At 46.1% G+C, this 24,713-nt stretch overlaps 1 protein-coding gene across 3 annotated transcripts; it reads left to right on the top strand.

Moving 5' to 3' along the window:
* The first annotated feature begins 11,404 nt into the window (after window positions 1–11,404).
* Window positions 11,405–23,257, top strand: CCRL2 (C-C motif chemokine receptor like 2). Of its 3 annotated transcripts, none has more exons than XM_012538296.3 (2): window positions 11,405–11,793; window positions 22,145–23,257. In XM_012538296.3, the coding sequence occupies exon 2, from the start codon at window positions 22,157–22,159 to the stop codon at window positions 23,201–23,203; it is 1,047 nt and encodes a 348-aa protein (XP_012393750.2). In that variant the 5' UTR covers window positions 11,405–11,793; window positions 22,145–22,156; the 3' UTR covers window positions 23,204–23,257. The 3 variants fall into 3 exon arrangements, with proteins under 3 accessions (XP_012393750.2, XP_004283899.2, XP_033268938.2); XM_004283851.4 differs by lacking the exon at window positions 11,405–11,793 and adding an exon at window positions 21,304–21,585; XM_033413047.2 differs by lacking the exon at window positions 11,405–11,793 and adding an exon at window positions 21,752–21,828.
* The last annotated feature ends 1,456 nt before the right edge of the window (window positions 23,258–24,713 follow it).

The raw sequence follows: 24,713 nt of genomic DNA, 5'->3' as shown, positions 1-24,713 counted from the left end.
TTTTTCTGCAGTTCTTAAATGGGAATCTTGAGGGTTGTGGCTATCAATGGGAAGTGACTGGAAGGACCTTTTCTTTTGCCCTTAAGGTTACTGAGAGTGCATATATAACACATGACCCTCACCTATGAATCAGTTCAAACATTCTGGTATCTTTGTGTATATACATATAAACATATATATATGTATATATACACATATACATGTGTATGACATTCTTACATATATAGGAAGTTACAAACTGCTTAGAAGAAAATATGTATCTAATAAAAACCCTGTAAAATAACTGGTTGTATTCTTGTATTTTCAGCCAAGTTTACATTTAGAAAATAGCACATAAAGTTGTGAGAGCATTTTGTGTAGCTGTTTCGGAAAATTTCATACACACACACGAACACACATATTGAGAATTATTTTTCTAATTATTTTTATAAGTTAACCTTCTCCCTGGATCAAATTGCCAGAATAATTTGTTTTTAAAGATGCTACTTCCCAGAGTGGTGATTCTGAACAACTGACCCTGCAAACTTTTAAATTTCAAATTTAATTCTGCTCAAGCAAAAGAACTGACATATTTTTTTTAAAAAATCAATGTGTGATTCAGCATATGCCAGCTGTCTATGCTTGAAAATGAAGACATACAATGTCATAACCTGGTCATTTATCTGTAGTCTTGAGTTACAGATACATAATGCAGGAGGAAGAGGTTGGTGGCTATAAAGATTACTTTTCTTTCATTTAAAGTCTCTCCCCAAAACTTGGCTGTAATTTCAGCGATGGTGCCCATGTGAACTTCTGTGCACTTGTCTCTCACCCTCAAGGAGGACAGGTGCTCCATGTGGAGGTGACCTGGCCGGGCACCTTCACACTGGTTTTCCCCCTGCTGTCCTCTCCCCTTCCAGAGTGGACTCTAGAGTTGGCCAGCGTCCTACATGCAGGTCTGTGAAATGAGCAGCAGACAAGGACAGCTGGAGCTGGTCCTTAGGACAGCGTCTCCCTAACAATACCTGAAAGACTTCCTTCCATCTCATAGGCTACAAGGAGGCATGAACCAATGAAGCCTGGAAGAGGGCTGGGATTAGAGCAGAGGGAAGGGCCAGGGAGAAAGCAGGCCCTGCCCCATATGACAAAGGCAGCTGCCATAGGGAGACTGGAAAGTGTCAGTTTTTATGGCTGATACACATGCACTTCTTATCCTCTTTCCCTCTGAAAAAAATGAATCCAATGTTAACATGAAGAAAAAGCTACCCAACGTGTCTGCAGCCTTTCCAGGGTGCATACCCCACGCTCACTCCTCGTTTGCCTGGATCCTCCATGCCCCTTGCTTTGCAGGCCCCTCCACTGCCCACCTCTTCTCTGCCCATCCCTTAGGTCAACAAACAAGTGTGAACTCATTATGGCCTGCAGGTTCTGACTCCATTCACTGCCTCAACTCAGAGGCCCCATCAAGGACGGGGTTGTATGTGCCATGGAGAAAGTCAAAGAAAAGGTAAACGTCCTTAGCAGGGAGCAATAATGTGCAAATTCATAAGCTAAGATTCTGTTGACATATATATTCCAAGGGTTCTCAGTAAAAGCAGCTCTGACTAAACTAAAACGTACTGGCATTTCTACTGATTAAATTAATAAGTCATTTACTTTCTATCTGAAGGAAGGACAGATTCCCCAACATGAATATCAGCGTTCAAATGTTAACCCTTCTAATGAAGACATCCGACACCACTGAAGTGAGAAGTGAGCCAGAGAACAAGTCCTGAACTTCCTAACTGCTCTGGCTCATAGTCTGGTAACATATCTTTTACCTACAGTTCAGGGTTTGCGAAGACCTCCTATAACCCTCAGGGGTGAGGGTGGACAGAAGAGGCAAAAAGAGGCATTTCCATAGCTCCTTTGCAATTAAATAAAATTCACTATAAAAGTCTTGCTTGTATTTTTCCAAAATACTGTCAAACTTTAATATATTACATTATGTATATGTCATAATTGTGCCACATTTTCCATTTTCCTTAATTTGTTGTAAGCATATTTACAAGTCTTACTTATATTTGGCTCCATATTGTTACTACTTTGAGAATAAGTTCTGTGTCACTGTGATTCTGTCATGTTTCAGGAACTTATTTTTGTCTCCTTTCTTAAAGTGGTTAACTAGTTTTTTAAAGCACACACTTAAACATCTTTTTCACATTAAATTCAATGGGAAGCCCTTCAAAACCATTAAGAACCTTGGGCTATACTGTCCCCCTGTGGCCACTTAGTAAACCAACACGGCGGCCAGCAGCCATCCTTGACCACAAAGAATGTAGACAGGGGGCATTTTTACACTCAGCCGTTTAACCTCTGTCTCTGCTGGCGCCACTCCTGTTGTGGACAAGAAGTATTTCCACGGCAGCTCGCGGTGGATGATGCACAACTCATTCTTGTTATTTGTGAAGAACAAGAGGAGCATCAGTGGAGGTCACACTGATGCCTGCAGGGAAGGTCCCAGCTGCCCAGGGCCAATCCCTACAGATGTGGCCAATCTCTGGGATTCTGATTTGATCAGTCTGCGATGAGGCCTGTGGTTATGACTTTCAGAAATTCCCCGGGTGATTCTAAGGGTCACCAAGTTTGAAAACCACTTGCTTACAGCCCGTCGAACCGAAAGCAGGTTCGAGAGATGGCTGATGTCTGAGGAGGATGCTGCCCGGCCTGGAAGTGGGTGGCATGTGGGCCCGGTAGACTCTGGATTCAGACCCTCAATTCTCATAACAGTACATTGACTCTGTCTTCCCCCAAGCTGGTTTTAAAAGCGTGTAAATCTAGACTTAATTGGCAATATAAAATATCTGTATTTGAGGCTCCAAATATTTCGCTTTCATTTCTGGTTTTGGATTATGTTTTGACCCATCCATTCCAAGTGAAAAGTAAATAAAAGTGGGATGTCTGGTGCCCATGCTGAGCTTGACGGCTTCAATTTCAACAGAGAACAAGTCCATCATGTACAAAAGGTCTGTCTGAGATGGTTTACAAGTGAATATAGATTTTGCTTCTGTTGGCAAAAGAATACTCCCCCCATTTCCTCCTCCCTTCAGTGAGCCCCTCCATTAACCATGACCAGTAAAAAGCATTATACCCGAAGAACCAGATAACTCTGGGAGTCCCTTTCAACCCTGGGTGAGGCAATGATAATTCTGCAGAGAAATCAACAGTTTTAAAACAGCAATTGTTCCTATTTAGTCTAAAGTTCCTCTACTTGTGTTTACTGCCACTTACCTAATATTCTTCAAAAATTCCTTCTAAGAAAATTATGACTTTTTGTAACATATAATCAAGTCAGGGCTCTGTTGATTGGTTAACTCACTCCTTCATGCAGGGTACAAAGTAGACCCTGGTAGACGAAAGATAAGCTATTTAAAAATCAGACTGGGACTTCCCTGGTGCTGCAATGGTTAAGACTCCTTGCTCCCAATGCAGGGGGCCCGGGTTTGATCCATGGTCCAGGAACTAGATCCCACATGCATGCTGCAACTAAGAGTTCGCATGCCACAAGTAAGGAGCCCACCTGCCACAACCAAGGAGCCCACATGATGCAACTAGGAAGCCGGCGAGCCACAACTAAGGACCCTGCCTGCTGCCACTAAGACCCAATGCAACCAAAAAAATAAATAAATATTTAAGGAAAAAAAATCAGACTGACTTGAGCTCCAGCCTTGAGACTGTGGGAGCTTGTGGAAGTGACTTAAAGACCCTGGATCTCAGATTCCTTTCCTGTAATTTGGGGCACTGTTAACATCCACCAGTGAATTATGCTAGGATATGGTGTCTAGACCAGCACTGTCCAGCAGGATTTTCTGTAATGATGAAAACGCTCTGTATCTGCACAGTCCAATACAGCGGCCACCAGACTACTGCAAAATGTGGCTAATGTGACTGTGGAACTAGGTTTTTTATTTTAATTAATTTAATTTTAATATGGCCAATGGCTATATTAATGGACAGTGCAAGTCTGGCATACAACAGATACTCGTAAATATCAGTAACACCTGGATTGGCATCAGGGATTCCTACGTTTAAATTCCTAGGCACATTACTACATGTTTCTAAGCCTGTTTCCTCATCTGTAATATGGGGCTAATAATAATACCTACCTCACAGATTGGTTCAGAGGATTAAACAGAAATTACACGTTAATGGCTTAGCACAGTACCTGGCGCACAGAAAGACCCTCTTGTAACTGTCGGCTGCTTTCCTAATAATGGCTGTTTGCTCTTTACACTAGGGCCCCCCCCCCCCCACCGTGAAGAATGCTCTTCAACATGGTGGGCGATCCAGCTCACTTTCTGTAGTGGAATAGAAGCACTGCAGACCTGAGAGGGCTCTTTGGGTGTGAAATCAAACACCATGGATTTACAGTAATAGATGGAGAGGGCCTCCCAACTTTATGGCATTGTGTTCAATCCATTCGACCTTATGGATCTCCTTTGAAAAGCCTTTCAAGGGTAATTAACCTGATAATGTAATTCTGGCCGGATGCAGACCCTGTAGCTCAAAGCAAAATGGGAGATGGAGGTGTGGGTGGCAGGCCAACTCCCCTCCCCTGCCTCTGGGATTCTGACAGAAGCTTACACACAAGGAGAATCAAGAACTCGGTAAGTACTGAATGTACAATGAGCTCTGGCAAAGTAACATGGGCAGATGTGGCTTAGGCAGGAAGGCAATGGGGTTTCTCACCACTGTCCTCCATCTAGATCTGGGACCTCACCCCCAGGTGAGCCCGGGGAAAGGGGAGCAATCAAAAGACCCTTGGCCCACTCTCCTCCCATGGAAGCTGGGACAGTCAGGGGTGGGAGAGGGATGGCAAGTGTCCCCGTCAGCCCTCCCCTGAGAGGGAGAGGGGACTTGGGCAGAGGCTCTGCCCTCCGTGGAGCAGAAGCAGAAACCTGGGGAAATGGTAAGTGAGGGAGGTCTCTCTAGTACCATTCAGCTGTGCATTAACCGTCTGCAGCTCAACATTCATTCATTCAACAAACACTTGTGGAGGGCCTACTACGTGCGAGACAACAACCATTCCACGAACGGGAGTCTGTCCTCACAAGATTCACTGTTAAGAGAGAAAGGCAAGCAAATAAACAAAGTGACCTGGTGTTTGAAGAGCGCCCTGTGAATGAGGTACAGGGAGGAGAGTGAGCTCTCCCAGCCCGAGTACAAGTGCCCAAGGAAGGGAGCCTGAAGGAGGCAATGTGTACTTGAGCAAGGGCTGCTGAGAAGCTCCTTAGGTGGTCATGGGAGAGGGAACAAGTGTGCAGAGGTGACCGAGAGCAAGGCACAGGCCAGGGGCCTCAAGTGGCACAGCCAATGAGATAGGTATAGATGGATAGACAGATATACAGACTATGCGAGTGTGGGGGGAGTGGGCATTCCTCCCAAGGGAGGTCAGGAGTGGTGGCCAGTACAGAGAGGGCAGGACCAGGAAGTGTCCCCGCCAGGCTTCCCCTGGGCAAACCCTCTGCCCTGCCTTTGAGCAGAAGCAAAACACAAGGTGATGGGGAGCCAGGAGTCTCCCCAAAATACTACCCAAGTGCATTAGCTATTTATGATTCCACATTCCCCAATTACTCATTAATTCAACATTTACTGAGTGCCTACTGTGTGAAATGTCTGTGTCCAGCTCTCAGGTGTGGATTCCTTTCTGCTGGCCACAGGAAACCCCTGACACCATTAGACCCCATCAGCTTTGCTTTTCAGAAAAAGTCTGTCTGTAGGACAAAAGGAGAGACTCAGGGAAGGAGCAGGCATCACAAACCAGAGGCGGTAGGGTGAGAAAAGCCAAGGATCACATGGGCCCCAGGGAATGAGTTTCCATGGAAGCAGAGTTATTTCCAGACATCTAAAGCTCTCTGCTTTTAGTGCCAGTGTTTTTATCATGGCCATTTTATAAGGAGAGCCTGTCTACCACCTCTGCTTGTATCTATGCCTCCTTAAGTAGATTACGCTGAACAGTATGTACTTATTCCTTACTGTCCAGCATCACTGTCCTGAGCGCAGGTCGTGGAGGCGTGGGGACACGTCTGCACCTGCAGACAAGGCCCCAGGCTCTCTGAATTCTTGGATCTGGTTTTGTAACTTCCCTGTCTCTCCTCTTGCTCTAGTTTGCAGGTACCAAAGGGAATAATTTAAAAGTCTCCTTCCCACTCCTATCTCCAGTTCCCTAGTTTCCTATCCTAGAGGCAATGAAGTTACCAGATTCTTATCATTCAGGAGATATTTCCTACATATATAAGCAAATTCTGCATCCCTATCTCCTACTTTTACACAAATGCTAGTACAATATACTACACCTTGGTTCTTTTCACTTTATGATCTTGGGCAACTTACTTAAGCTCTCTGTGCCTCACTTTCTCCGTCTGTGAAATAGGGATAATACCAACCCCACAGATTGTTCTAAGGAGTAAATAAATACATTAACTGGCATATGGCAATATGTGACATGTACTAACTGTCCCATGACGGCCACTCAGAGAATTTTAGCTATTGTTGTTGTTTGCCATTCAGAAAAATTTTATTTGTATGCAAGTGAACTTACTTTTTCTTTGGATTCTGGGTTTTGTGGCATGTTCAGAAAAGCCTTTCCCACTCTGAGATTGCAAAAGACTCCGTGTTTTCTTGGCTTCATTTTTTTTAATATAATTTTTACTGCTCTCTCTGGGATTTATCTTGGAGTATGGAGTGACGAGGGGATCTAAGACATCCCCCCCCCAGGGGGCACACAATCATCCCAAGACCATTTGTTAAATAATTTTCCTACTAACTTAAAATGCCATCTCTCTAATATTTTAAATGCCCCTCAATGTCTGGCTCTACTTCTGTACTTTCAGTTAAATGACTGCATCCTGGGGTGCCATTTAACACGTTTCTCTGTACCCTGTATTTTCTTCAAATTGGTTGTTACATCTGGAGGCCTCTTGAGCTGCAGGTGTGATTCCCTGGGGAGACACCTCATGAATGCGGCAAGCTCTTCCATCGCTCCACACAGGGGGTGCACTGTCACCATTACTGTGATGTCAGTGTTGAGCACTGGGCTCGGGGCAGTCATATCAGTTAGAGAGCCCCCCTGCCAGCCTTTGGTGGTCTTTCAAGGGCACTGCAGTGGACACAAATTAGAGAAGCGACTTGCCTACACTGAAGTCTGGGTGTATGATACCCAGGTGAGCCAGTCAGATCCTGCTCCCAGAGATGATGACCATGACTGGGCCCCAGAGCAGCAGGCAGTGACCTGGAGAGAGTACTAATAACTGCCTGGTGGGGGGTGCGGGGGGAGGCTGTCCCAACACAGAACTGCTCCAGGTCACATCTTTCCCAGGGCCAGATGCTTGGCGATTCCTCCTCTCCTGTGATCAACCCCAGGAATCTGCCAGCACTTCCCTTCATTGCTGGGTAAGCCTGAGTGGCTCTCTGTTTGCACATAGGGTGCCTTCAGGAATACAGACAATACAGTCACAGAAGTTCCTGCTTCCCCTACACGTGCAGCAGAAGCACTTCTCCACACCACACTTTCCAGCGGCTCCCTTCTTTTTCCAGTTGAGTGGAAGGTTTCATCCACAGATGCACAGATATTTGTTCACCAGCTATTGTGAACTGAATGTGACCACCACCACCCGCCTCCCATTCATTTGTTGAAATCCTAACCCCAATGTAGCCCCAATGTGAAATCCTAACTCCAATGTATTTGGAGGTGAGGCCTTTGGGAGGTAATTAGGTCATGAGGGTGGAGCCCTCATGACTGGCATTAGTGCCCTTATAAAAGAGACAGGAGAGCTTGCTCTTTCTCTGCTCTTCCCCTGTGAGAATACAAGGAGAAGATGGACATCTGGAGGCTTTCACCAGACACCAGACCTGCTGGCACCTTGATCTTGGACTTCCCAGCCTCCAGAAGTGTGAGAAATAAATGCCTGTTGTTTAAGCCACCCCGTCTACAGTGACTGGTTACAGCCAACCCAAGGTGACCAAGACACCAGGCATTTTGCTACAATGTGTTTCTTTCTTTCTATTTATCTATCTATTTTGGCTGTGCCAGGTCTTAGTTGCAGCATGCGGGCTCTTAGTTGTGGCACGTAGACTCTTAGTTGCAGCACGCAGACTCCTTGGTTGCAGCATGTGAACTCTTAGCTGCAGCATGCATGCGGGATCTAGTTCCCCAACCAGGGATCGAACCCGGGCCCCCTGCATTAGGAGTGTGGAGCCTTACCCACTGGACCACCAGGGAAGACCCCAAAGTGTTTCTCTGTCCTTTTGGAAACTGCTTTTTTAAGGGATCTATATTAATTACAAAATAATATCATTTTTGGAAAGTGAACCCTTCTGCCCCTCTTAAAGTGCTGTCCCCCACCGCATAGTTTTCCTCCTCTATCAAAACCTCCTCTCCCATTTTTCACCCAGCACAGGGTAACTAACAGATTACAGTGGAAAAGTGTCACTAATTCGGGGGATTTGCATTTTAAGTTAATCATTTATATACCCAAAAATACTTATAGAGAAGCTAGTGTGCTGGTGCTAGGGTCACAATGGGGCACGAGTTCCTGTGTTCACGGAATGATACAAGAGTCTAGAGACAGGATCCAGAGAAGTAAACAGACAATTGTACAGTGTAGAGTGAGGCATGCTCCAGCACCGAGGAGGGCTTCCCAGCCCAGTGCTGGGCTGTCAGAGTTGGCCTCCTGGCAGTGATGATGGCTCAGCGAAAGCCTGAAAACCAAGGAGGGCCTTCTGACAAATCAGGGTTAAACCAGGTCCCATGCTCAGAAGCATGAATGAAACTATTTTATAACCAGACATACTTTTCCTCAGTCTAAGCTGCATTTGTTTCAGAACACAAAGTTCCATTCCATCCTTCCTAGCATGTTCAATCCGACTCCGTGATTTTTCAGCTAAATTCAGGATGCATACAAGTCATTTTCTGCTCGGTTCTCCATTGCCAAAAAGTTTTCCCCTTTCCCCTGACTCCCATGGTTGACTCTTCTAGTGTAGTGAATCTCAACCAGGGGATGGCTTTCCCCCAGGGGCCATCCAGCCACGTCTGGAGACATTCCGGTTGTTACAGCTTGGGAAGAGACCAGGGGTACTGCTCAGCATCCTACAATCCCCCACAACAAAACTGTATCCACCCCAGCCGTCAGCAGTGCCACGGCTGAGAACCCTCCTCCAGCCTCAGCAAGGAGGACCCTGGATCAGGCCCCGCACAGACTGCTGCAGCTGACTCCAGACTCACGGAACATTCTGGACACTCTGCATGGCCACAGGAGACTCAGGCTATCCACAGGCACCCATTCCTGTCACTCCACCACTTCCACAGCCTTTCCACACCTGATGATGCAGGACAAGCCCACAGTGGTCCCACCAAAGATGCTCTCAGCTTCCCTACAGCATGTGCAGACCTAGTGAGTGTGTGTTCCCTGTCCCCCACCAAGCCCCCTTGGCCAGGTGACCTTAGAACACAGCAGTTCCAGATACTTTTCTCAGTGATCCAGTTTGTGTGCATATGGGGCTGGGGGGGAGGGGGCTATTATATGAGGAGAAATTACAAGGAAAAGTGTATATATGTGGGATGAATGGAAGAATTTCGATGGAAACAGTGTATGAGAAAACACAGAGGCACAGAGAAGAGGTGGCTTCAGGGAACAGATGGTGAGTGGTTTCATGAGAGGGGAAAGTGAGAAGGGAGTGGAAAAAATTGGGACTGGAGGCTGGCGAGTAGAGGACAAATGAGTATGGGCCGCGCACACCCTGCTAAAGGAGTGTAGACCTGTGGGGGAGGAGGGGGCTTTGAAGCCAGGGAGTAAACGCATACTTTGGACCCTGAATGGCCCCGGCGAGTGGCAGATGTGCTGGAAGAAGACTAGAAGGGAGGCAGGGACCCTAGGCAGAGGTTTTGGCAGTGCTCTTTCTGGGACACAACGGGGGCCTCTACCAAGATAAAGAGCTCTGTGTGGAGAGAAATTAATGTATTTGAAAGCTATGAGGGAGAACCACTCATTAAGATTTGGATTTAGGGAGTGAGTGAGTGGCAGAGGTCAAGGCTTGGGCCCCAGCCCAAAGGGATGGAGAGCACTGGCTCCAGGATGTGGGATGATGGGTTCAATTTTTAGGACAGGTTGAGTGAGAAATCCTGGAGGACATTCAGGTGACAGTGTCGAGAGCCGCTGGATGTGCTGGCCTTGAACCCAGCGGAGCAAATGGGTGGAGATCCACATTTGGGGTCATAGGAAGTGAACACCGTGAGGGGTGGACAAGTGGCTCTAGACAGAACCCAGAGGAACACAGGCAGCAAAGGAGCCCGAGAGGAGGAGAAGGAGAAAGTGGGCAGGGCAAAGCCAACTGCAGAGAAGAGAGCTCTGGGAGGAACAGGAAGTGTCAGTGATGTCTAATGCTGCCAAGCAAGATAAGAACGGAAAAAACATCTCCTGACCCCGTGATGCAATCAGAAAGGCGCAATAACTTAGTAGCTCCTGCCTTGTCTCTTCCTGGACCAACTCATGGCAAAGGAGCGTAGAATCATATTTCCTCCTTCCCCCAGAAAAACATGATTTTTGTCCCCAAGTTTTGGGCTCTCCCGAGGGGACAGGACTGGCCTTTGTAGTCTGAAGGTCCTGGTTTACTGGTAGAGGGAAGTGCCCTTTCCAATGATCTTTCCAGAGAGTGTGGCTGAATCCTATGGGACAGGAAGGGATGGGACCATGGACTCTGAGGCAGAGATAGGAGCCACCTCAAATAGAGTCCTCGGAGGCCCCAGGGCCTGGAAGGAAATGGCTGCAGAGCCTCTGAGGAGACTCAAGGACCAGCCTGGGGGAGCACTGGGCAGGAGGGAGCACAGCCTGCAGTCTCCAAAACGTGAGGCTCACATGGGCCTTGGCCCTTGGAGGGGCCCAGAGCAACCAGCCAGGCTGAGGACCAAGGCAGACCCCGTCCTGCAATTAAAATCTACCATGATTTAATTCTGTTAAAGGAACTATTTTTAAAGTGAGATGCTACTTAGTTTATTACCTTTTACCACTGTTTATAAGAAAAAAATTCTTATCTAATTAAGATACAGTTAGTATCCAATCAGTGACTGTCCAACACGACCGACCCTACGAAAGCTGGAGTGTGGCCAGTGAGGTGGGGAAGGAGAGGCGGAGAAGTGAATGTTGCGGGGGGGGGGGCAGCAGGGACGAGCCACTTCCTCTTCCACTCTTCTGTTCACACCTTGATGACAACGGTGAGTAAGCCAAGGGAACGGTCAAGTGGAGTGAGCGGGCAGTGCGGCCTCGCTGTGCCCATGACTCCTCCTCCGTACACCGTACACATGGGTTTCACGGTCTTACGACACATGGTGGTGTTGAAAATTTCAGTTTCCATTTCTTGTCATTCAGGGTAAATGAAATGTGCGGGAAACCAGAACACTCAGCCTGTGCAGCGCTCTGCCCAGATGCCCACTTCAGTCCTGGGGACAAGGCTGCTGCCCCCCTCACTGGGAACCACCCTCAGCCACCAGGACCTACCTGCCCATGGGGTGGCTGAGGCCGATGACTGGCTGAAGTGGGACTGCAGAGGCCAGGGCCCTTCTCTCACTGTGGGATGGCGCTCAAAGACCACCCCGGAGCTCCACACAGGATCGGGTGAGACCTCACATTGTGCTGAGGTGTGTGCTGTACTCACATCGTGGTGGCTCCTCCCTCTGCCCGGTCCTGCCTCGCTCACTCCCTTACACGCGTGCCTCCTGGAAGCTGCCCCAACAAGACCTCCGCCCCTGAGGGCTCTGGATTACCAGGAACGCAATCTAAGGTAGTCTGATTCTTGGTTTCAACTTTCCCTTCCACAGAAACTCAATCACAGATGCCAGTAAGTAATAAAATGTCTCTACCCTGAATTGTGTTACTTTCCCTTCCCTTGCTCCATCTCTGACATCCAAGTAGATGGTCCCTCAAGGACCTGAAACAAAAGACACTAGGAGGAAAAGGGAGGAGAGGGGAAGAGGCCTATGCACGCCTCGTCTGGCTAACTCCCATTCAGAATTTGGGCTTAGAAGACTCCCACCCCGGGAAACCCTGCCTGGTCCCTCCGGCTGGGCCAGGTGCCCCTGCTGACAGCTCCCACAGCTCCTGTGTTCTCCCCCAGTACAGCACATGACTCCCTGAATTATAAACAGGTATGCACCTGACCATCTCCCCCCGGAAAGTCAATGCCACGAGGGCAGAAAAGGGGTCTACTTTGCTCGCCATTTTCTCCAGGGACCTGGTAAAGTTCCTGGCACTTGGGAGATGTGTCCTGTGGGGTCCTGGCAGCAAACAAATGGCACACGCAAATAGGGCAGCTGAGGAAAGTTTGGTAAAAGGACTCTTTACAAAGATTTAGACAGGGCATGGGGAAACCACAGGACATAGTGCAGTACCTGATGCTAGTGAGAGCAGGCCGCCATTCCTGCTGCTAGGAGCAAGGAGCACAGGGCAAAGGAGGGGGCAGGGGCTTCTGTCTGACAAAAGCTGCTCACAGGTCAAGAGACACATCAGCCCCGCCGGGAAAGTGACCCCTGAGACCCACCAGGAAGGATCCAGGGAGCTAAATCCCTTGACCTCACTTTCCAATCTCCTGCCTAAAACTCCCCATCGGCCAAACGCAACTGAAACTCAGAGGACAGAGGAGTCTGCTATTACAAGATAAGGCTCCCTGGACGTAAATCAAGGTGGAGGAAAGTAGAGAGTAGATACCAAAGAGCAAAAGGAAGATTTATGAGACAGTCGACACTAAATACATGGGAAATGAATAAATGAATGATGTTTTTCAACAAATACGCACTGAAACACTACTCAGTGGATACTTATTCTGATCACCGTCTTCATGGAGACAAATCAAAGGCCGCACACATAAAAAGGCCACTAGGTGTAACTCCAACCTGTGGGCAGACAATAAGGCCTTAGGCTACGTGAGATGGGCATCTGGAACTGAGAAGTCCTGACAAAAAGCAAGCGCTTGGGAAAAGGTGGACCAGAAGAAATTTGCCCAGAGGCAGATGACAATAAGTAAGCTTACCTGTTTTTGCCTAGGCTCTATGTGGGAGGGGGAAAATCTCTGAGAATCCAAAACCTGCACTTCATGAAAATCTGAGGTTCAATTTTACAATACCCTCAAAATGGGAGACCCCAAAACAGGCCAGGAAACCTCATCTCAGGCCATTGATATCTTAGTGCTCCTGGCTGAAACAAATGCAAAACTCCTCCGGAAGGGAGTGTTCCCACTTCAGGTCACGAAAAAGCTGCTGCAGAGAAAATAATCCCCGATAAAGATGAACTCACACTGAGACTACAAAACACACAAGTAAATGGACCACCGTGAGTGACAGCTGGCAGGCCTAACAACTATAGGATTAGAACTCTGAAAGGGTTGATTAAATCATGATTTGATTAAAAGTATTTTTATAAGGAATCAAAATCCTAAAAAAGGAACAAAATATTATTACCAGAACCCACTCAGTGTATACAAAGGTATACTCCACTCTAACAGAATCTGTCTTATTGCCCTAACTCAGCACACTGTCTTAGAGGATGAAAGGTCCTAGAAACCCTTCTGGAATATGGGGGCTTTTACTCAGTAGGTGTTTCCCCTCTCTTTTCCTAGGGATACATACTCACCCTCTGAGTCCCCCTGTCCCCTAATTGAAGAATACTGAAATAATTCTCAGGACTTAAGGATTTCCCTTCTTTCTTCAGTACCATATCTGTAGTAGGATTAGGTTTAGGTACAATTCAAATGTACCACATTTCAAAGTTGTGGTACAAGATTGTACCCTATTTCTTGTTCAGTCGCTACTGGCAAATTTTTAGAATTTTTGTTGAAACTATTTTTCAGTCATTTTACAAGGCAGTGGAGAAGGAAGAGTCCTTGACCCTACTTCACTCCACCATCTTTACTAGAAAGCCCCACACTAATGTTCTTGAGATTCTATAGGGGTAAGCACTGCTTCAACTTGGGCAGCCCTAGATGTAGCTGTGCTTGTATGCTGACTTCAGAATTCTGTTGGTGGGGTTGGTGTTTACAGTTGGGCGGCAGGGAGATACTGGACACCTCGTTTATGGGGCATTTGCCCCAACTCAGCAGAGCAACTGATTACATTTCACCACACGATGTTGCTGGTGACCCTGGGAGACCAATCTCAGGGGAACGGTGGGGACAGAAGCCAGGCCGGAGGGGACTCAGTAGGGAGTAAACAATGTGAAGCAGCTGGACAACTAATGAAGGCTGCCTGGAAAGAGGTAGAGTAAGTAGTTAGAGCAATGTGTGAGGTTAAGGGTGGATTTACAGTCTTTATTTAAGGGAGATACCTGAGCATTTTAAAATTTTGGAGAATCCAATAGAGAGAGAGAGGCTGTAGCTAAAGCAAAACATGGAAACAACTAACGGAGGTTAGACAGAATGAGATCCAGAGTGCAGGAGGAGACGCCAGCCTTCAATATAAGAGGAGTAACTCTGTCCGTGGAAGAGGAAGAATGGAGAATTTGAAGCTGGGGACCAGGGAGGTGAGAGTTTGAAAACTGTAGAAGGTGAGCTCCTCTCCTGAGCATAAATGTAGGTGATGGGAATGGGCATTTGAAGAGATGGGAAGAGTTTTAAATTGCTCAAAGTAGCCAATGGAAAATGAGAGAAAGTGACAATTTGAGATATTCAGAAGAGTTACGAGGGAAACTAGAAAAATCTCTGGAAGCCAGCTGAGATGGGAGACCATAAATGAGTGATGGATCTTGTCTTCATGGCTACGTGGTTTTAACCAGCTATTCTCAGAAATACATTCTCAAAGAAAGAATGGCAGGGAGTAGCAGATTGATGGATTGATCTAAGGCTGGTGGTCAAGGGAGCTCAGGGTACTGACCAGAGAATGACTACGTGATAGACTATTAGATTTCAGCTAGACTAGGGGGATGCAACCACAGGAGGGGCTGAGAGGCAGAGGCTGGAGGGCTTGATGAAGAATGACGACAGTTACAGAAGGAGCGAATGGAGTGAGGGAGACCAAAGGGGTAGACGTTGTGATCAGAAGAGTGAGCGATTTTATTGTGAAAGTCCAGTGGTGGATCAACTTAACAAACCTGAAATCTGACCATGAGTGTGGACGATAGTGGAGTGAAACTGAAGGCCAGTGAGGCTGAGTAAATGAGCTGAAAGCCCTGGGCCCTGCATGGGGGTCAACATGGGCAATTAAGTCACCAGGATGATGGAGAAAACTGGGGTGAAGAGAAGCTCCTTATCCACGTACACTAGTCTTAATAAAAGAAGGGGGCAATCAGGCAGACAGTGGTAATGATGAGGTGGAGTAGCGGGTAGTGGCTGGAGACCACAGTAGTCTCTTATATACGTACCTATTAGATCTTATAGGAGTAATGGTCACCAAGTGGTCACCTGGGGCCAGGGACGTCACCTTCTGATCCCCAAGGGTGAGGCGGGTGAGACAGAGAAGGAGCATCCTCAAGGGACAACAGGTGGTAGGAACATTAGGAGGTGAGGTGAGGTGAGGGCAGAGGAGGCACAAAGGAGAATGGCAATGAGAAATTGAGAAGGTACCTGACCTGAGGCACTGACTGAAGATGGTGGGGATGGGGGCACGATGACATCAAGTGGTCTTACGTGTTCCAAAAAGACTGACCCCAGCAGACCACAGGTAGACGGTGGTTAAGAAGATGAGAGAAGTATTAAGATGCTGCTGAACGTATCATTCTCCAGTAAGCAAAGGACTCAAGACTCTCTAGAGACTGATGTCTCCCTTCAAAGGCTGTGTTAGCACAAGTTCTTCAAAATATAGACGCTAAGATGGGACGTGGCATAAAAGAAATGTATTAGAGGAAACGTCTCTGAGAGAGCTTGCAAAGGGAGGTGGGAGAAGCTGGGAAAGCTGCCAGATCACAATGCAGGTCTGACCACAAGGGAAGGAGAGAAGGAGGAAGTGAGGTTAGGGAGAAGCACCAGTCCATCTCCCAGGAATGGGCCTGTCCCAGTGCCCCTAACAGGGCCACTGACTGGGAGCAGCCCGTGGCCGGCATGGCCTCAGCACGGATGCAAGGATGCATTTCAGAGTGAGGAAGCTGGGATCCTCAGTCAGTTATGCTCATTCCCATGGCCGCCACACAACACAGCAATATTTGTATGTCTGAGGCAACATTTCTCAAAATACAGCCTGCAGAGTCCTTGGTCCATAAGTAACTGCGTAAGAATTAAAAGGGGATTCCATGATCAAACAATTTTGGGAAATGCTGCATACCTTCTCTAGGATCCTAATGCTTACTAGCACTTGAAGAGTTCTGAGAAGCACTGTAGTAAAGAAACTTGCTTTATATTTTCAGTCCACCTATTTCTCAAACCTACTTGAGTGAAGTCCACCCCCACTTTTTTTTACACCTTTCAGCACAAAGCAGAATAAACCGGACATGAAATGAGAAAGGGTTTTTAAGGATATAGTTAACTATTTTTCTTCCAACAAGTACATATAAAATCTATATTTCAGGGTTGGTCATCAATACAATTGTTTTTTGGAAGTATCATTTCCCCCTCGCTGCCCTCCCAGGTAGCCCAGGTATTGAGAGGACTAAGCACTAAGGTGACATTTTAGGCTTAGCCAAGATGTGGGAGAAAATGTGGGGGCAGGATGAGACATTCTCAGAATCCCTAAAATTATAACATGTAGGTATAGGCCCCTTCAATCTACTGCTCAGTACCAAACAACGAATCCAGAGGAAAATTGTTTTCTAAGAGTAGGTTTTACACACTTTCCATTAAGAAGCAGTGCTATTCAGGGAGATCAGCTCGGTGCTTTGTGACCACATCGGTGGAGGGGGTGGTGGGATAGGGAGGGTAGGAGGGAGACGCACGAGGGAGGAGATATGGGGATATATGTATACGTATAGCTGATTCACTTTGTTACACAGCAGAAACTAACACACCATTGTAAAGCAATTATACTTCAATAAAGATGTTAAAAAAAAAGTAGTGCTATTTAAAAATTATAATAGCTGCTATTTGGGATTATCATAGATTTTTTTTCCTATACTTACCTGATTTTCTGTAATATTTGCTAATAAAAATTAGTTAGACAGATAATCTGAGAACACTGATATTTGATGAAGCCATTTTAAGGGATAGATAAATTATTGTAATTCTAAAGTTCTGAATACCCATTTCTCAATAACAAGTTAGACCTCTGAAAATGTCATCACGCTAGCATTCAGCATCCTAGCACCCTCCCATCCCTTCGCTCAACTAATTTAATGTTGTATCTATCAATCAGCATCCAGTCAAAAGACAGGAATCATACCAGTAATTTGACCAAAGAGCATTTACTACAAAGAATTATTAATTAGTCAAAGGGGATTAACTGTCTAAGGGAGTAGGAAGCAGAGGTAGGAAGAGGCCCCTAGACTGAGGCAGAGCACCCGAGAAGGAACACACATGGAAGAGGCCCTCCCTCCCAAGGCTGAGATTCAGACCTGTTACAGAGGGTGACTGCAACCCACTGGATGGTCAGAAAGTTTGTCAAGGTGAGGCCCTTGGGGGCTGGTGAGCAGGAAATTGCCTGCAGTGAGACCCACAAGAGGGTGGGCACCACTCGGTCTCCACACAGCACTGTCAGGTCATCCCAAGGAGCAAAAACAAACAAACAATAACAAAATTCTGTAACAGAATGAGAAGCCCCTGCCTCTTCCTGTGATTCTCAGAGCCTTCTACATCAGCTGGCAAAGGAGAAATGCTTATAGGGCTCAGCTCAAGGATTACAAAGCAAGGCAAGGAAGGATGGGTTAGGAGCTGAAAGGCAATAAATTACTAACAGGTGCACCGCATCCTTTGCTTGTTTTTTTTACTGAGGGCCAATGTAACATGAAGAATATTTCTGCATCTCCTGTAAAATTATTAATAAAGTCATCACCCAGTGTGTTTTCCAACCTCCCTAATGTAAGAACTTAGAAACAAGAAAAAAATGAGATAATGAGTGTAAATTATTGGACCTAATCATCTGCTGCTTCATCTTGTCAGAGCTCATCTTGTCAGCACAGCTTTCTCTGACTATCCTACGTAAAATGTGAACCCCCAAACCACCCTGGTCCTTCCTAGTCTCCTTCCCTGCTTTGCTTTTCTCCACAGAACTTCTCTCCTACTACCCTACAATTTACTTACTTATTTTCTTTTTGTCTGTAATGTAAGTCCCATGAAGGTCAGGATGTTTGCCTACTGATGTGTCCCCAGCACCTGGAACAGTGCTGGGCACATGCTAGGCACTTTACAAACATTTGTTGAATAAATGAATTGAATAAATGCGTGATCTACATGTATGGGGGAATGAGAGTTATAACATGACAGTTTCCTAGACTGAAACTGGGATTGAACTTGAATAGACATTTTTCCAAAGAAGACATACAGATGGCCAACAGGCACATGAAACACTGCTCAACATCATTAGTCATCAGAGAAATGCAAATCAAAACCACAATAAAATTATCATCACCTCACACCTGTCAGAATGGCTATCATCAAAAAGACCACAAAAAACTAAAGTTGGTGAGGCTGTGGAGAAAAGGGAACCCTCCTACACTGTTGGTGGGAATGTAAATTGGTACAACCACTGTGGAAAAGAGTATGGAGGTTCTTCAAAAAAATAAAACTTCATATGACCCAGCAATTACACTCCTAGGTATATATCAGAACAAAATGAAACCACTAACATGAAAAGATATATGCCCTCCAATGTTCATAGCAGCATTATTTACATTAGCTAAGATATGGAAGCAACCTAAGTGTCCATAAACAGATGAATGGATAAAGAAGATGTGGTGTGTACACATACAATGGAGTATTAACCATAAAAATAAATGAAATTTTGCAATTTGCAACAACATGGATAGACCTAGAGAGTACTATGCTTAGTGAAATAAGTCAGAGAAAGACAAATACTATATCCTATCACAAATACTATATCACTTATATGTGGAATCTAAAAAATAAAACAAACAAACGAATATAACAAAATAGAAAGGTACTCACGGATGTAGAGAACAAACTAGTGGTTACCAGTGGGGAGAGGAAAGGGGAGAAAGGGCAAGATAGGGGTAAAGGATTAAAAGATACAAACTATTATATATAAAATAAACAAGCAACAAGGATATATTGTACAGCACAGGAAAATATAGCCATTATTTTGTAATAACTTTAAATGGAGTATAATCTATAAGAATACTGAATCACTATGTTATATTCCTGAAACTAATATAATATTGCAAATCAACTATACTTTAATTTTTTTAAAACTGGGATTTAATTATAGTAATAAAGAGGAACTCAGAGCCTCAAAGGTAAGGTTTGTGAGCTACATGCCAAAGCCACAGCATGTGGTGAAGTTTCACCAATAATGATGACCCTATTACAGTTCCAGATATTAGAATGGTAAATAAAACTTTCCTCTTGCCTCAACTTCAGACCTTTAAACCATTCCTACCTACCAATTTAGAATTTCCAAGAATCCCACAGTCTTAGAGATCTAATACACAGTACAGTGATTATAGACAACAAAACTGTATCATAAACATTAAAATTGCTAAGAGAAGAGACCTTAATTTTTCCCACCACCAGAAAAGTTGATAGTTTTGTTAGCTAACACTATCATGGCAATCATATTGCAATATAAATGTATCAAATCAATACGGTACACCTTAAACTTACACAATGTTATTTGTCAATTATATCTCTATTAAAAAAAAAAAGAATCCCATGGTCTGGGTGTGGATAAGCAGAATGCTGGGAATCAAGCCAAAATAAAATAATTCAGAAAGTGAAGGCCATACAAATATCAGGAAGTTAGGGTGATCCTGAAGTTACCAAACAGTGCCTTCCTTAGGGAACTTCAAATTTCACATGGTTCTGTGACACGGATGAGGCGCCTGCTTGCTGCCATTTTCCTCCACTTGACCGTATAATGCAGTGTGTATGTTCACAGGGTTTTTCAAGTTTCAAAGTTTGACTTGACCCTCAGTCCCCTGCCTGGGACTGACCAGTGAGTATCAGGCAATAAAGCACCACGAGCCACCATCACTTACTCCGTCAAAGTTCTGGGGGTACTGGCGTGGCTACAGATAGCCCAGCCGCAGGGGGCTGAGCCCCAGGAGGAAGGAGCAGGGCACAGTGGCCCTCACTCACTCACAGAAGCCATACTGCTGGGCGGTGGGGGAAGACCTGCTGGGAAACATTCACAGCCAGGTTCCCACAAGCACCAACCCCTCCCAACCCCTCCCAACCCCTCCATACGGAGGAACATCATGAGTTTCCCTCTGAGTTAAATTTAATGCTCGATCACATATTTGTCCAGGCCCTTTTAATGTTTATTTTTCCTTTCCCTTAATAGTTTCCTCAGTTCTATTTCTATTTTGGCAGGTCCACATTCTGCACCGACTGCCACCTCAAACATATCTTTGGCATTAACAGATGTCGTTTAACCAGCACGCTAAGCCAACATGTAAGACTGGTCCTCAAATTAGGTCCATCACAGATACAAAGAGTTGATCCAGGAGAAGTTCATACAGATTTTCCAGTTATTTCAAGTTCTTTTTCTCAGTTCATCTTTCTTCCAAACCGCCCCCATCCCCTTCCTCCTCCCTACACCCTCCCCCCACCACTCTAAATCTGGACTCTCAGCTTCCTTTCTCTCTGGCCTTAAACGTCACCCCACCCCAGCCTCAAACAGGGGTTGAACTTGTTCCCCTCACATTCTCTGCACGTGACTTGATGGAGCCTCTGCATCCTCACCATGGAATTTTCCTGTGCTGGGCCCTCCTTCTAGGAGCAGGGTCAGCTCCTAACATCTTGCCTAACTCCTTGGTTCCCTCACATCAATTTCCCCCAGGCACTGGTACTGAGGCTCTGTCTCTGCACCACCCCCTTCCCAACTGACATCACTCTGTAGCTTCCACTGTCCCCAGAGCAGACCCTACTGGGGCCCCATTCCTCAGCCAAAGCACACAGCGTCTCTCAAAAGGGACAATGAAAACCAAAGCAGTGGTTCTCACTGCAAGTTCTTGAAGCCCCATATGCTAATGCTGATGAAATGCTACATGGGAGCCTCAGGCCCCTGGGCCTGGACGCACAGTCATCGTATGTGACACTTCTCTCCTCTGCTGCAAGCCACCACCTGCTCAGTTACACGTCAGAGCACTTTGCTATCCCTCCCTCAGTATCATTGAGAAGCAGCAGTAACTTAGTTCCCTTATCTAGGGCAGCCAGCAGGATGGCCACAGGGAAATCAAAGGCGGGGTACGGGGTGGGGGTGGAAGCAGCAGGAGAAAACAACTTCCCAGTTTCTCTTTGCAGCTTAAGAAACTCTCTGGGGGTCTGGGGGAGCTTTCAAGTTGCTTTATTTTGGTTAGTCCCTGAGATGTGTGACTGGCGGAACACAGCCACCAGGGGGATAAACAGTGGTTTCTCTTGGCCCTAAGGGTCAGGGGCCAGCTGTTCTGAAGGAAGCCAGCTTTTAACTGGCCCAGACGGTTCCCACAGCAACTCGGATGGTAGGTCAGGAGGCCATACCCTCCCCGCCTAGGAACTCGGTCAGTGGTAAGTCTTCGATGTATTTAACCAGTTATGTCCATGTTGATGCTTAGGGTGGTTTCGCTTTTGCAAACATTTATTTATATCCTTCAAGAGAAGAACTCAGACCTCTCTGCCTGTCACAGGAAGCTGTTACGGGGGGTGAGCAAACTTTTTAAATGCACAGAAATTGCGACTGACACCAATTTTGTGAAGCTAAACCCCGGTACTTGGTTCTCTTTAATTGTGTTTTTTCCTACATGGCTTCAGGTAGGCAAGTCTTGTTTCTACCAAGAGAACGAAGTTATATGAAGAAGGGTAATGCTTACTTTTGTCTGCCTGTGGTAGCTCGCATACTACTGAACACCTAAGTGCTTAATGAAGGGATGAATTATAGCAGCTGCTCTCAGGATATAGGGCGTGTTAAAGAAATGTTTATTTTCAGTCTTCTGAGTTGTAGACCTGCTCTGGCTAAAATCAGACACCAGAAAAGGGCAAGTATTTATTTATCCTCTAGTCCTGTGTGCCGTTTCCTCTATGACCACACAGCTGTATGAAGGGAAAATCATCTTTCATTTCTCCACAGGGCAGCCTGAAGATGGCTAATTACACGTCAGCACCAGAGGATGATTATGATGTCCTCATAGAAGACAATCTGAGTAACAACGAAATAGAACCATGCACCCCATACGAGCCCAAGATTCTCTCAGCCCAGCTGGTGCCTTACCTCTACACCATGGTGTTCACGGCTGGCCTCCTGGACAATATCTTGGTTGTGCTTATCCTGGTAAAATACAAAGGACTCAAGCAAGTGGAAAATATCTATTTCCTCAACTTGGCAATTTCTAACTTGTGTTTCTTGCCCACCCTGCCGTTCTGGGCTTACACGGCCTCACGTGAGGGGGTTCTTGGTGACCCCCCGTGTAAAATTGTCGTGGCACTCTACTCCATAGGCCTGTACAGTGAGGCATTTTTCAATGTCCTTCTGACTGTGCAAAGGTACCAGGAGTTTTTCCGCATGAGAAGGCTTTTCTCGGCCTGCAGGATGGTGGCTGGCAACATCTTCACAAGTGCTCTGGCGTGGGTCACAGCCATTCTGGTCACTTTGCCTGAACTTGCTTTTTACAAATCTCAGATGGAAAGCCAGAAATACAAGTGCTTCTTTACCAGACCTCACTTCCTACCAGCTGATGAGACATTCTGGAAGCATTTTCTGACCTTAAAGATGAACATTTTGGGATTTCTTTTGCCACTGTTTTTTTTCGTATTTTGCTACGTGCGAATGAGGAAAACACTAAAGTGTGGGGCGAGGAACTGTGACCTTTTCAAGCTTGTTTTCACCATAATGGTTGTTTTCCTTCTGATGTGGGGACCCTACAATATTGCGCTTTTCCTGTCTGCTTTCAACGAACACTTCTCCCTGCATGGCTGTGAGAGTAGTTACAACCTGAACAGAAGTGTCCAGATCATGAAAATCATCGCCACCACCCACTGCTGCGTCAACCCTCTCCTCTACGTGTTTCTCAACAAGGCATTTAGGAAACACCTCTGCCAACTCTGCCATCTGTGCAGTGACACCGCACCTCCACCCACTGAGGAACCTGCCCAAGGCACATCAAGGGAAGAATATCACCTTTCCACTTAAATGTAAACTAGCTCCTACCAAAGGCGGGATAAATAAACAATAATTTTTCCCTCATTGCATTGTTTTGTGCAATAGTTTTTACACATTTGTACATAAAATAGGCTCCAGGAAGAAAAGGGGGAGGTGAACAAACATTCACCAAGCGCTGAATTTGTCTCAGGCGCTGTGCTAGGTTCTTGACAAACGTGAGCTCCTCCGTGCCTCACTGACTGCTCGTGGTGTAGGTGGAATTAGTCCCATTTCTCTGGGGGAGGAAACTGAGGCTCAGAAATTTGTCTAAGATCACACAGCTAGAGTGTGGCAAGGCTGGGACACAAACCCGGTGCCATTCACTCCAGAACCTATGCCTTGTCCAGCATATGCCGAACTTCTAAAATTCAGGCAAGAAGACACATAAAGCAAATCTGCACTTTTAAAACCAACCGGACCACATTCCAAATTAGAACAACCCATTCACACAAAAGTAATTTATCAGGCACAGTTTCTTTCAGGTAATTGAAAGAGATGGCTAGCTGGAGGCTCTGGGTAAAAGGAGGAAAAGGGACTTGCTCTGTGGAAAGTTCTCTGGGTTTTCTTGGCTAATCACCACACCCCCCGAAGCCCCCAGATACCCCTGAGGCCCCCAGATACCCCCAACCTCTGAGCCTCCCAAGGTTTCTAGCACTTTCTGCTATCTAACAATAGCAAACGTACGATTATGTCTAGAAATGTTTAACACAAGGCATGTTTTGTCCTTTTCAGTGTAACGTACACCTCAGGCCTCACCGCCTGTGACTACAAAACATCACAAGAAGAGTTTGCCTGGGGCGATCCAGTGCCCATTTTCTGTTACATATCCCAAGGAGAGGTGACAGATGAATACAGGATGCCTGTGGACCACAATCTCTCACCTCCATCACTGAGGCGGGAGGAGGAGGAGGTGGCACCTGGGGGAGACCCTGTAGGGAGCACAGTCTGTACCAGTCACTGGCTCTTCCGTGTCCTCACCGGGTGCTATGGATGAACTGTGTCCCACAAAACATTCATATGTTGAAGCCCAAGCCCCAGTGAGATGGTATTTGGAAATGGGACCTTTCGGAGGTAATTAGGTTTAGATGAGGCAGAGTCCTCAGGATGGGATTAGTGCCTTATAAGAAGAGACACCAGAGAACTTGCGTGCTCTCTGCACCATGTGAGGACACAGCAAGAAGGCAGCCATCTGCAAGCCAGGAAGAGAGCCTGCACCAGAAACCCCACCATGCCGGCACCTTGATCTTGGACTTCCCAGCCTCGAGTACTGTGAGAAATAAATTTCTGCTATTTAAGCCACCCAGTCTGTGGTATTTTGTTGTGACAGCCTTAGCTGAGTAAGACAGGGCTCACCCTGAATGACATTAAATAGCCAATAAAAACACCATGACAAGTCAAGAGCAAGACCTCACCTGAAAGTACCCCAGCAGATATGAAAAGAGGAGAAGGAGAAGGGACAGAGATATCTTCTTCACACTCATACTCACCAGATATGAGTAGG

The sequence above is a fragment of the Orcinus orca genome, chromosome 10, assembly GCF_937001465.1.
Source record: "Orcinus orca chromosome 10, mOrcOrc1.1, whole genome shotgun sequence".
Taxonomy (NCBI): domain Eukaryota; kingdom Metazoa; phylum Chordata; class Mammalia; order Artiodactyla; family Delphinidae; genus Orcinus; species Orcinus orca.
The sequence above is the reverse complement of the archived record's forward strand: the minus strand, read 5'-3'. Positions and strand labels throughout refer to the sequence as shown.